This window comes from Gouania willdenowi, chromosome 5, assembly GCF_900634775.1.
Source record: "Gouania willdenowi chromosome 5, fGouWil2.1, whole genome shotgun sequence".
Classification (NCBI taxonomy): domain Eukaryota; kingdom Metazoa; phylum Chordata; class Actinopteri; order Blenniiformes; family Gobiesocidae; genus Gouania; species Gouania willdenowi.
The window spans coordinates 27,156,735-27,169,943 of record NC_041048.1 but is presented as its reverse complement, the minus strand read 5'-3'; the positions used below and the strand labels follow the sequence as shown (position 1 = coordinate 27,169,943).

The 13,209-nt window shown below is 39.2% G+C and overlaps 1 protein-coding gene across 1 annotated transcript; it reads left to right on the top strand.

The window, feature by feature from the left end:
• Positions 1-7,106: 7,106 nt before the first annotated feature.
• Positions 7,107-10,599, top strand: LOC114463211 (keratin, type II cytoskeletal 8-like). Its single transcript, XM_028446585.1, has 9 exons — positions 7,107-7,645; positions 8,823-9,031; positions 9,106-9,166; positions 9,254-9,349; positions 9,435-9,599; positions 9,685-9,810; positions 9,891-10,111; positions 10,195-10,250; positions 10,340-10,599. Exons 1-9 carry the CDS (start codon positions 7,298-7,300, stop codon positions 10,471-10,473), a joined length of 1,416 nt encoding a protein of 471 aa, XP_028302386.1. The 5' UTR covers positions 7,107-7,297; the 3' UTR covers positions 10,474-10,599.
• Positions 10,600-13,209: the final 2,610 nt, after the last annotated feature.

The following is a 13,209-nucleotide window of genomic DNA, read 5'->3' as shown; positions in this document are numbered from 1 at the left end:
TGTTTGCGTTGGTATAAGTACAAATGAAAAAAAAAGTGGTGGAAAAGTTGTAAGTGACAGAGGAGGGAGAAAGTGATTCAATGCCTGCAGATCCAGGCCCTCTCGACTCTCATTGGGAAAAGAAGGGATAGGACTGTACATCTTTGACTTTATCAAAGATCTCATTTAGCTCGTAGAGATTTCAATTCAGTCATCTGCTTCATGCAAAGCAATGAGTGAATTAAACAAAATGGAAAATGACAGTAAAAACCTTGAACCATGAACCTTAAACTCCAATACTCTTGCTTTACTTTTCAACCTCCAGTTAATGTCCACTTTAATTCACATTTCAGAAATAACTCTTTTTTCAGAAGGGTTTGATTGATTGGAGTACAAGGGTTCGATTGAAACACACACACACATAAAACCCCAGGTCAAATAAGGACACTGAGTGGGAACTTTAGCTGGAGTATCAAAGCACTGTATAAAACACAGAAGAAGAAAACTGTTAATTGGATCACATTCAGTGTTGTGAGACCAAACTGTATACATGCAACCCCTCATTCTTGCAATACATTTAACACGATCACACCTCACATCAGAATGCATTTATGAGTTAGACAAAAAAACTCAACTTGTTTATTACTTTGATTTCATATTTTTACTCTTATTATTTATAATTTACCTTATTTTTTTATCAAGCAAATAACTGTTACCTCAAACTGTAAGACACATGCAGTGAATCCTTGATCTCCACTCATTGGTTGACATCTTTTGTGGCATAGCACAATCCAAATCAGTCCATTAACACTAAACCTTTTGTGATGTCATGTTAGAGCAGGTTTTTCAGACAAACATGCATGAAAGAAAATGATTGTGTTGCTAGATTTCATTTAACTGGATGCCTCGGGTGATTGCCACAGTATGACAGAAACGAGTCAATGAGTCTGACAATATGATGTGGCAAATATCCCAGACTTTATTACAGTTTAGTTTAGGTCTGTTTTTTTGTGTGTTCACAACAGTAAATTTCAATGCAAATGCACATTTTTGCAAGTGTGTTGGCAAATTTGATGATAGGCGTAGAGTCAGTGATGCCTTTGTATTGGATGGTCTTTGTTTTGGTTAAAAAAAAACAACACTTCTGAGGTGCAACTGTAGATGTTATTGTAGGCATGACTTGTAGGGTAATTGACAGACAGCGGATTACGCAGCAGTTACGCAGTGGAGATATTATGCAGTAGTTACACATTCATTGGAAATCCGGTGTAATAAAATAAAAACTTCCTTTCAAAAGGATGTTCAAACCAGAAAAACAGAGGGGTAAATTAACCAGGGTGAACACAGCCTACTTAGTGTCAGTTTTTTTTCTTTGTGCTCTACCTTTAAACACTTTTCAAGCACAATTGGACATGAAAGGGGACATGTTATGAAAAATGTGAAATGTAAAATAAATCCATCCAGTCGTTTGTGGTCTGTGTAAGTCTTACAACACAGAGAAAATTGCTCCATTTCAAATTTTCCACATTTGTGATGTCACAAGTGAAATTGGAAAAGAAAATACCCTCGCCTCCGCTGGTAACTCCACCCATGGACTCCACCCCCAACCTGATGAAAACTTTTATAAAAGTCTGCCATTTTTTTCTCGCTAGCGAAGGAGTGATGGCTACCGGTAAAACTAAATACAGTGAATGTACACTGTAGTGTAAGCACTATTTGTTCATGTGGAGGTGCACTCCCCTCTTGTAGTTCGGCGTATTGGCAAACGCCTCGTATCGCTGATCTGACATCTTTGTGACACAATGCAACACAACGATTGTAGAAAACAAATGATTATCACATTAAATGCACTATTACTGTAGTTAGAAGAGCGGAAGAGGAGGAGAAAGTGACTTATTAGCTTAACATTAGAGTGAGTGTTTGAATGACTGCTGCTACTACAGTGAGACCTAAAGTGCTGAGACGGACTCACTTACAGTGTTTTACTGTAATGTGCAGTTTCTTTGGCTGAAAACAATAACAACAGTGTGTTGATCGCAAAAATAACATCGCTTTGGTGATCACTGATCACCCTGTAAAAGAGCGAGACATGAAGTGAGTGAGCGTCTATAGACACGCCCACTCATGAATATGCATAAGTAGGCTGCAAAATGGCCCAATTTCAGAACTGCTCAGAAAGTGACTTTTCAGAGGGCTAAAACTCTGGAAAACAGGCGATATTGGGAAAATAAACCTTAACTACTATGTTTTTGGGGTTCTTAGAACAAATAGAGATGGGTGAAAAATTGCATAATACGCCCCCTTTAAGGAGGATTCTAGTGTTATGATCAATGCAGTTTTGTGAGATGGATGTATCTTTCCAGGATTCAAAAACAATCAAATTATTATTATTTTTTGTCTCTAAAAATCATACTGTAATGACTGTTTCCTCATCCAACTTTGCAGAAAAAGAACTTGCTCACTGGAACAATTGTGTGCAAGGCAAAAATCTCAAACTTGCATGCCAGCGCACTACTAAAATGCCAGCAATGTTGATGTAAAGCAGTGGACCTCAAATAATGGGGAATAATGGGGCGCATGGCACAAGGGGCCCTTCAAAGTGGAGAGCGACAGAAATAATTTGAGATCTACTAATGTATAGCAAGACATTGTCACAAGAAATCTCTAAATGCTATTTTAATCTATATTGTTTCATTGTCAATAAAATAAAAAAAAATTAAAAAGAGGACCGTCACCAAGGCTGAAAAATAAACAAAAAGATATGATCACTAGAATTTCATAACCCTTAAGATTAGAAAGGGCTACGCCCTCAGAAGATGCATATCAGAAATGCAGTGAACACAATGAGCAACCCCAACTGCAGCTGTGCTTTCAGCAAGGCCCACAAAGTACTGATAAGCTGCTTTAGGTTGTGCAGAAGGGCAGTGATCTTATTGTAGTTTACAACCAGAACAGGTGGCGACTGATCATTGGCCACTCCTGTTAGCTGTTAAAACATAACAGGAGGCTTCATGTCAAGAATGTTACCTAAACTATTGGATTTTAAACAGGCGAAAAACTAAAGTAAATTCCCTAAAGACACAAGCAGCTAGAGCTGCTAGACAGGTTTAAACACCCAGAGGTAAGGCTGTAAAAAAGGTCGTAAATGGAGGAAAGTCTTGTTTTCTGAGAGTCTTGGTCAGAGGCCTAAAGGCTCGTTCCATTTTTCACTCGCACTTAAAAAATGTCAGAGGGCCAAGTTTACACAACAGAGGAGAAAGTGATGAGAGGAGGTTTGATCAGCCAATGGCTGCTTGTATTAGGGACATTCTGGCTTTAAACACAATATTAAAGTGAATACATTAAATTAGATTTTTAAACCATACTCAATGGAGGGCCTTGCTGGCCACATATTTACACTATAACATGTTTTGCTGCAGGAATAAATCATGTTTTTATGTTGTGTTCTGTACAAATAGGCTCAATTTAAGAGTGCACTTGTAGTTGCAGTAATTACTTTATATTTTTACTTTAGTAAAAGCTTCGTTTAGACTTTTCTCAAACCTTTAATTTGATGCTGTTCACTGACAAAGAATTAAACCAGTCACCATTATGACACACTGTAGCTTACAGAACTATCAGTATCAGTAGAGAAGCATCTGTTGCAATAATCCAGTAGCCATTTAAAGAAGGACTTTTTGTCCTTATATATTTCACTTACTGCAAAAATGCATTCCTTGTTACAACTTTTCTGCAGGGCTACTTGTTCAGAGTTTCAACATCACGAAGAGTGTTCCAACAAACCACACCTTAGATATAGAAAAGTGCCAACACCCAGTTGACACATACTACAGTGGTACAAAAGGAAAGTCCACAAAGTAGGTTACAAAGGCTGACTGACTTACTTTTATTTAAAGATCTACCCCTTATGGGGCATTATGGATTGTTTTCTTATGAGAATTAACACGTGTTGGGGTAGAATTGATAAAACCAGACAATGACCATTTTCTCTGCGTTGCAGCTAAACATTTTCATAAAACAAACACAGTTTTTAAAGTAACCATCCATGTATCCCTCTTAAATCACCTCATCAGATGGAAGAATTGCATTAGTAGCATTATTTGTCAACACTTATATAAAGTCTGCAAAGCAGGTATGAGGAAAGGCCAATGACGGTGGGTGGAGGAGCTCTGTGAAAGCAGTGGCAGTGGAATGCTTGAGTTGAAGGTGGGGGTTGGACACTTTCTTTGACTTTCTCTTCTTCAAGCAATTCTCTGTCTTATGACATTTTGTCTCGCAGGGCTCAAACATATAAATTGTCCACTTACTCAACTTGGTCTCAAGTTATGAAAACATGTAAGAGTTTTGAGGTAATTAAATGCTCTTCATTGAAAAAATAAATAAATAGATAAAATGATAGATAGTCATGAGGTCCCTCTACTCCTCGTGTTTTTTAAATGTTCAACTTTGAACTAATGATTATTCAAAAAGACTAATACAAGCAAATAAATGCAATAACTTGCACAAACCATTCACCTCACAACCACAAACGGACATACATAGTCACTCTTTAAATTATAGTTTAAAAAATGATTCTTCCAGAGTTTAAAAAAACTTGACCAGGCTTGAGTCTTCAAATCAAGTGTCTTCCACTGCTGAGGATATCTCAAACAAGCACTGGCAATGCACATCAAGGCTGTGATCTTGGTGAAGTCATTGTTCTTGTCAGAGTAGCATCAAGATTTGTTAGGGGTATTCTGGTCTTTAGTTAAAGCTCCTACTCTAAGTTTATGGAGCTGATCAGTAACACCATTTTCGTGACTAGAGTACAAGCACCTCACCCTGCCTGTCTATCACCATTGTGTGGTCTGATTCATTAGCGTCATGTGGCACTCAAGTATGCACTCTGAGCGTTGGTGACGAAATATCCAGCTTTGTGGGAAATAGCATTGACAGCGTGCATATACTGCAGCTGAATGCAGAGATAAAAGGGTTGTTCACAGTGCATCTGTTCACACTTCTTCTAACGTATTAAACCGAAGCAGGAATTCCCTCTAATTACCAGCTGGGCCACAGATATTTGAGCTTTAGAGTAAAGTTCCACACTGTGGTTGAAATGAAATGCAAGTGCATGTGAAAAGCTGGGGAAGAATGAAAAAGAATGCAGGCCTCACCTCCAACAAATGTGCAGAGGAGAGAAACAAGTGTGCCTCTGTTTAGTAGTGGAAAATGTGGGTGTGTTTGCAAGTTTTAAGTAAAGAAAACCACCTGCAGTGCACATCACTGATCCAGAAGTATAGATATACAGTATTTATCGGCAAACTCCTATCACCACAACACACTACAAACAAAGGAAAGCAAAAAAGTGTGAGCAACATTCTAATTTTTGAGAAGCATTATTCTTCAGATGCTAAATAGTTTTTATTTTGTTTTTATTTAATGCTATGCCATGCTCATTATGAGAAAACAAAGAGTTGTACAGGTCACTGACGCTTCAGAAAATAGTGTTGTAAATATGTGCCGTATTATTTGGCATCAGAACTAAAGCAGCAGACTATTTAATTTCTTGAAGTTTGGGCGTTTTGTGTTCATGGCATGCAACACAAAGATCAATGATTGAATTAGGAATTTGCTTGCTGTGCTTTCCAAACTATTTTTTCCCATAGATTTATACCAGAATCATAACATTTTTTGTCAATGAATGCAAGCAATGCAGTGTTTAGGTCAGTCATCTCTTGGGCTAAAAAACATAAAAGATCTGTTTCAAATGTGTACATATTGCATAAGTGTATATAACATGATTTATTATTTTTACTGAGACAGAAGCAAAGAAACAGCAGATATGCTTGCTTGAGAAAAACAAGTGCATATGCATGTCAACTTATAGGATTCACCAGTATTTAGTATCAGTTTTTGTCAAATGAATATATGTATACTTCTACATTACTGTTGGTATTCCTACCTATAAACTGATTTATTTTGTTGATTCTTTTGTTCTTAGTAACATTGTAATTGTAACAACTGAACTGAATTAATTCAAATATATTTATCAAGAGTGTAAACCCTGCCTTGCATCTGATGTGAGCTGCAAAAAACACAAGTGTGTGTATATACTGTATGTATAAAATGAATGTGCAAGTTTTTAATGTTTTTGAAAAAAACTTTTGCAAATTACTTTTACACCCATCCATCCATCCATCCATCCTCCTCTGCATAACCGTTGCCAGGTTGTGGGGGCAGCATCCCTAGCAGGGAAGCCCAGACTTCCCTCTCCCCGGCCACTTCTTTCAGCTCCTGCAGGGGGATCCCCGGCCAGCCGAGAGACATAGTCCCTCCAGTGTGTCCTGGGTCTTCGTCGAGGTCTCCTTCCGGAGGGACGTGCCCCCCTAATTAGGGGGGCATCCTAATTAGGTGCCCGAGCCACCTCATCTGGCTCTTCTCAATGCGGAGGAGCAGCGGCTCTACTTTAAGTCCTTCCCGGATGATTGAGCTGCTCACCCTATTTCTAAGGGAGAGCCCAGCCACCCTACGGAGGAAACTAATTTCAGCCACTTGTACCCACGATTTTGTTCTTTCGGGTAGGAATGACCGATAAATTGAGAGATTCGCCTTTTGGCTCAACTCCCTCTTAACCACGACGGATCAGTGCAGACTCCGCATCACTGCAGACGCCGCACCAATCCACTCTCTCGCTCCATCCTTCCCTCGCTTGTGAACAAGACCCCGAGGTACTTGAACTCCTCCACTTGGGGAAGGATCTAGTCCCCAACCCGAAGAAGGCACTCCACCATTTTTAGGTTGAGAACTATGAACTCAGATTTGGAGGTGCTGATTTACACCATTTTTTATGAAATGAGAAAAATAATAAAATCAATAGAAAATACAATCACTGTCATACAAACAAGTAAAAAAAAAATGACTGCATTTTGCCTTGATTTAACTTGGTTTATGTATTTTAGTCAAAGCAATACAAGTTAGCAATGCTTTGTAGTTGCAAGTTCATACTTCTTGTGATAACCTCTACATGTTTCTAGTCTGTCCTGTTGCAGGGTGTGTCAAGGCTTATCCCCTCACAATCGCTCCGTACCTGTTTTACAGGGTTGGCCACTCCTGTCATTCAGAGCCAGAGGCGAGAAGGTTCAGGTGGAGAGAGGCTTGTCAGGAAAAGTGAGAGGACAGGTTTGAGTGGGTGAGGAAGATCCTCCCCCCTGTTCAGAGCAGCCATAAAAGCAGGCAAAGTCCAGCGGTCAAACACTCAGAGGGACTCGGCTCTCCTTTTGAAGACAATTGTACTTCTCTTCAATTCAGCCACTTCACCATCGAATTTGTTGCAAACACCATGGAGAGAAGGGCAATGTCAGTCACTTACTCCGGCAGCCGCAGGACTGCCGGCCCATCATCCAGCTACAGCATGAGGAGGTCTGGTGCCGGTGGCTTTGGTTCTGGTTCTGTTGTTAGTTCCAGTTACCGTCAAAGTGTTGGCAGTGGCTTTGGGGGAAGCATGACAGGGGGTTTTTCATCATCTAGCATGGGCATGATTGCCCCACCAATTACAGCTGTCCAGGTCAACCAGAGCCTCCTGGCTCCCCTGAACCTGGAGATCGACCCCTCCATCCAGGTCATCCGTACACAGGAAAAAGATCAGATCAAGACCCTCAACAACCGCTTTGCTTCCTTCATTGACAAGGTGAGGATAATCGATAATAAATAAATTGTAACTCTACTGTAGTTAAAGTCAAACTTTTGTCTTGTTTTCTCATAATAGTAATGTTTTTTTGTTAAAAGTTATAGCTTAGCTCAACAACTTGTAAAAAAAAAAAGCTTTTTATTGTTTCAACAATGTGATCAGTGCTCACATTTTTTTTTATTGGCCAAAGCCGACAAAGTAAATGAGTTGTGGATCTTATCTAAGTGAGTCACAGCCACCAGGACTAGAAAAGTTCATTAAAATCTTGTGTTTATTGGTGACAGGATGGATCTGTTCATTATAACTCCATCCAAAACACTGCATTAGATAATAGACTTGACCAACCCTGCAGCAAATTCTCACATATCTAAACATGCATGATGATTATATTGCAGTTACTCCTTTTCCTCGCTCAATGAGAATGATGGGGGAGTAAGAAACAGAAACCTATCTGTCTCGTACCGAGAGAGTTCAAAGTCTTTCATTTGCACATTGCACTTATCACCTGGTTGTAAATGCAAAAACAGATAAAAAAAAACGAAGGAAAAAGAAAGATCTGTTAAAGGATACAATTATACAGTCTGCACAGAACTATTTAGCTCAAGACTATTGTCTTTATGCAGAGCAAGTCTGGTAATACTACAACTTGGCACTGGAACTCCTTAAACAAATGTTCCTGTTTCATTATACTCTGTTGTAGTTTTTTCTGAGGTTTATCTGCCCCACCCAATTTTTCCCTTTATGGCTGTGGCTTTCATAGCGCTGAAGGATGACTCATAGCTCACAAGGCAAACAATGGATGAAACACATAAGACCACACACGATTAGGTGAAACACCAAGACCCAACAGGCTACAACAAATGAAGTAAAATATCTTTTTTTTTTTAAGTTACAAAATCCTCCAATTACAAATATGAGACTTGCAAGTGATTATCAAATGGCAATCATGGACTTCACTGGTTAGTATTTGGGTGTGGCAGGTTGAACACATAAGCAGCCATATATCCATTCAGCCAGTCAATTAAAAATTCTAAATTCTTTTCATAGAATAAAAGCATCCTTCAAAAGCTGTTTGACGACAGCAAATTTAAAATTCAATCACTAAATATTTTATTGCAGGAATCAGAACTACAACCATGATTGCACTGATCTTCTCCCATTCTTTGTTCATCTACAGGTTCGTTTCCTCGAGCAGCAGAACAAAATGCTGGAAACCAAATGGAGCCTCCTGCAGGAGCAGACAACCACCCGCTCCAACATTGATGGCATGTTTGAGGCCTACATTGCCAACCTCCGTAGACAGCTCGACGGACTGGGCAATGAGAAGTCTAAGCTGGAGGGAGAGCTGAGGAACATGCAGGGCTTGGTTGAGGACTTCAAGAAGAAGTGAGCTTTCCCACGATGCATCATTTTGGGTTGAACTCTTGCAAAATGAAAATACTGAGCTTATTTTCCTTCAGGTATGAGGATGAAATCAACAAACGTGCAGCTGCAGAGAATGAGTTTGTGCTCTTGAAGAAGGTAAGAAATCTTTTAATGGCTCATTTTTAAAGGGCAATACATTTTGTAATGCTTTTCTGTATAACGTTTAAATGTCTTTGTTTGCAGGATGTGGATGCAGCGTACATGAATAAAGTGGAGCTGGAGGCTAAGGTCGATGCTATTCAGGATGAGATCAACTTCCTCAGGGCCGTCTTTGAGGCTGTATGCATATTATTTTACATCTTTTTATATTTAATCCAGTTGTCACTCAGATCATTTAATCATAACTGTTTCACATAATCTGTAGGAGCTTCGTGAACTGCAAGGCCAGATCAAGGACACATCTGTCATTGTTGAGATGGACAACAGCCGTTCCCTCGACATGGATTCGATTGTTGCTGAAGTGCGTTCTCAGTATGAAGACATTGCTGCTCGTAGCAAGGCTGAGGCAGAGGGCTGGTACAAGCAGAAGGTAAATCAAAGACACTGATTCCCATCCTCACAATCGTCACTATCCGTGTCAGGTCTCAATATAACATATGTTTAAAAAAAAACAGTATGAGGAGATGCAGAGCTCTGCTGGGCAGTACGGTGATGATCTGCGCACAACCAAGGCTGAGATTGCTGAGCTGAACCGCATGATCGCCCGTCTTCAAAATGAGATTGAGTCAGTAAAAGGACAGGTAAGAGAATAATTAAAAGAATGTGTGTTAATATAAAGGTGAGCAAAATGAAAATAATTCCTGCCTCTTTTATTCTTCAGAGAGCTAGTCTTGAAGCTCAGATTGCAGAGGCAGAGGAGCGCGGGGAACTGGCAGTGAAGGATGCCAAGCTTCGTATTAAGGACCTGGAGGAAGCTCTGCAGAGAGCTAAGCAGGACATGGCCCGCCAGGTGCGTGAGTACCAGGAGCTGATGAACGTCAAGCTTGCCCTGGACATTGAAATCGCTACCTACAGGAAATTGTTGGAAGGAGAGGAGACCAGGTAAGACAAAACTCCAGCTCAACACTTTACAAAGGTCATAAAATGCATCTCCCTTCATTACTGACTGTCTGATTTACCATTAGACTGGCCAGCGGAGGTGCCAGTGCAACCATTCATGTACAGCAGTCCAGTGGTGGTGGTAAGTTCAAGATTATTCAAATCATTTTGCAAGATGCATTTACCTAACAAATGACTGAGGATAGTTAAACTATTGATTTTTTGCATCAGGATACACCAACTCCAGCATGAACAGCGGATTTGGCTATGGTGGTGGCAACTCGTCTTTCAATTCTGGTGGTTACGGTGGTGGCACAATCTCCAAATCCACTGTCTCAACAACCAGCTCCAGAAGACTTTATTAAAAAGGAGAGCCGTCCCTCTTTTCCTTCAGAAACTCTTACATGTTTTCTAAAATCTGAACTCCTCCATGGTGCTATGCAACTTGTTCAAGAAAAGAGCTGAACATAATAAAAAAAACTGGCAACTTCTTTGGCTTGGTCTGCTGTTTAAAGATGTTCAAAAGGAGTTTCTGAAGGTAAATATGGCCTTACAAAAACCGAGGTCAGGTAGGAAGACAAAAGATATTTTCTATCTGCACTGACAAATACAATAAAATGCAACCATTGAGTGGAAGGTCAAAACTAAGCAGGGAAAACTCATGCCATCTTATCGACCAGCATTGGCACTGAAGTCAGCTCTGCAAAAACTTGCAGGCTACGTAGTCAGAATAGTTTTCTTTCTCAGGCACTTGAGAGCTGATATGAATAAGAAGAGTTAGTCAATGACCAAATCTGATCACTGGAGAAATGCAAGATTTTGAATTGTGCATGATATTACATGTTTACAGTTAAACCTTGAACTGATTGGTTACTGGTTGACTCTTTTTCCAACGTTTTCTCTGTAAAGTTTATCCTCCCATTACCTTCAAGCTAAGACCAGATTTATATTGCATATGTCTCCCTGGCACGTGTCACCAGTGTTGTTGAAAATAAATGAGATTAAAAAAAATAAATCTGAGAAAAAAAATGACTGTCTCACAATCTCGTCATTTTAAATGAATTAAAATAGGATAAATTAAAATAAATTGCAAGAGGCCAGTGGTTTGCTACCATCATAGTTGAGGTGGTACTTGAATTGACCTTACAAAGGCTGAATTAATTGGAAAAAATGGAGAGAGGAGAAATCCTTTCTGCACACTTCAGAAGCGCTCATGAATACAGACAACCTTAGACTTAGTAGCAGGACCCAATAAATCTCAAAGGCAGCCTTGACTCTTTAGACTCTTCCATGTTGATGTGTCTTTATCTTAAGAAAGTTTCTCACATGGACAGAGAAAATAACTCACAAGCATTTCATCATCTGGTTCAACATTGTTAATCACAAATCTTAAATAATCAGAGGAACAAAAGGACTGCTGGCTACAAATAGGTGGGGCTATAAAACAGAAGAGGAACTCAGGACACATAAAGCACACACACACACCCATAAAAACATGCACACAATTGATATGAGTAAACATAAGCTGGGAAGAGACCTGACAGATGGCAGAAACATGGTTTCAAAGATACACAAAGCATTGGTGGTTTGAATATCAACCTCGCTACAAGTGTTTGATTCCTGGGCAAATGATGCCATGGATGCTGGCATGTTCTCTCCTGTCATATGTGGATTTTCTCTAAATACACCGGCTTTGTCCCAAAAACATGTATGTTTATTAGGAGTGTCCAAATTGTCAAAATTTATGGGTGTGTGGGGGTTATTGTCTGTCTCTTCTTGTTAGCCCCGCGACAGACTGGCGTCCTGTCCAGGGTGTAGCGCTGTAGACAGGCCTGCACAGGGATACAATGGGTATATGGGAGAAGCGTGAGTCAGCATTTCTGTTAATATACTCCTGACACTTATCGAAAATTGAGGCTGCCGCTAAACTGAAAGCCTTGTTATGAGTTTGTGATGGTTTTTATTTGCATGCATAGCAAATAACTGCCTGAGGTGGACAAGTGCTCAGAGGCGTAAAAAGCCTTACAAATCTCTTACATGATGATGATGACAAAACATGGCCTGAAGATCCACACATTAAAAACCCAGTCAATCATATCTACTATTTTAAAGTAAGCCTCTCATATTAAAAAAACTTCATTGGGAGAATGTTGTAAGGATTCCTTTGTTCAATTTCACCTGAGGCTTATAGTCTTGGCAATGATCACACCCTGACAGTTGAATTTGGCTGCAGACAAATTAGAAGCAAGTGAGTCATGAAAAATATGCCAGGCAGACACACACAAACTCCTGAAGTAATAGTATTTTATGATTCTCTCACAGTTGTAGCATTATTAAGCAAGCAATTACAAGTGATCCTTTCTTTTGGCCTGAAGATGACAGATGTACCTCACCCAGTTGTAAATTCAGCATTTAATCTGCAGACAAGCCTTCAGTCTGGAAAAAAAAACATTGTGAGTGCTGTTCATCCTTTAAGTATTTACTCAGTTGCCTTGCATCATCTGGGATTGTGCAGCAGTTTGCATATCAACAAATGTCAATGAAAGCCGGTAAATGTGCACTAAAATAGAATTATATACAGTGTTATTCAAGATTCTTTAGGTCAGTGTACATTCAGTTGATGTTTATATTGTACTGCTATTATTATAGTTAATTTTGACAGCACAATATGTTTAAGGTCTTTTAATAAATACTGGTTAAAATGGTGTAAATGAGTAGTGTTAGCAGTTATTCCATTTATTCATCATCCATACCCATTTTTCCATGGTCAGGGTTGCACTGGTCTGATGGCATTTATACAAGTTGAAACGGGAAATAGTATGATAAAAAAATATATCTTAATTTATCTTATAAAGACCAAAGTAACTAATTCAGAAACCCCAATGTCTTCAACTATTAAATATGCTTCACCTGCAATGATGCTTAACAGAATCAATATTTATGCTTTAATTATCCACATTCTTGATTTTAGATTTTTTTTTTATTCAGGTTGTAGCAATTCAGCAGCGATGGTTACATCACTTTAGTCTGACTATGTTCAAACAAGCTTTATTATTTGTGTGTCAATTACTTCTAATTATACTCCTCACAAGTTATTATGA

What these genes read in the sequence shown, in the direction of transcription:
- LOC114463211 (XM_028446585.1), top strand. Translation starts at nt 7,298, where the DNA reads ATGGAGAGAAGGGCAATGTCAGTCACTTACTCCGGCAGCCGCAGGACT. An exon ending in AGGGCTGGTACAAGCAGAAG is followed by an intron (nt 9,600 to 9,684) that starts GTAAATCAAAGA and finishes AAAAAAAAACAG; the next exon opens with TATGAGGAGATGCAGAGCTC. An exon ending in TTGGAAGGAGAGGAGACCAG is followed by an intron (nt 10,112 to 10,194) that starts GTAAGACAAAAC and finishes ATTTACCATTAG; the next exon opens with ACTGGCCAGCGGAGGTGCCA.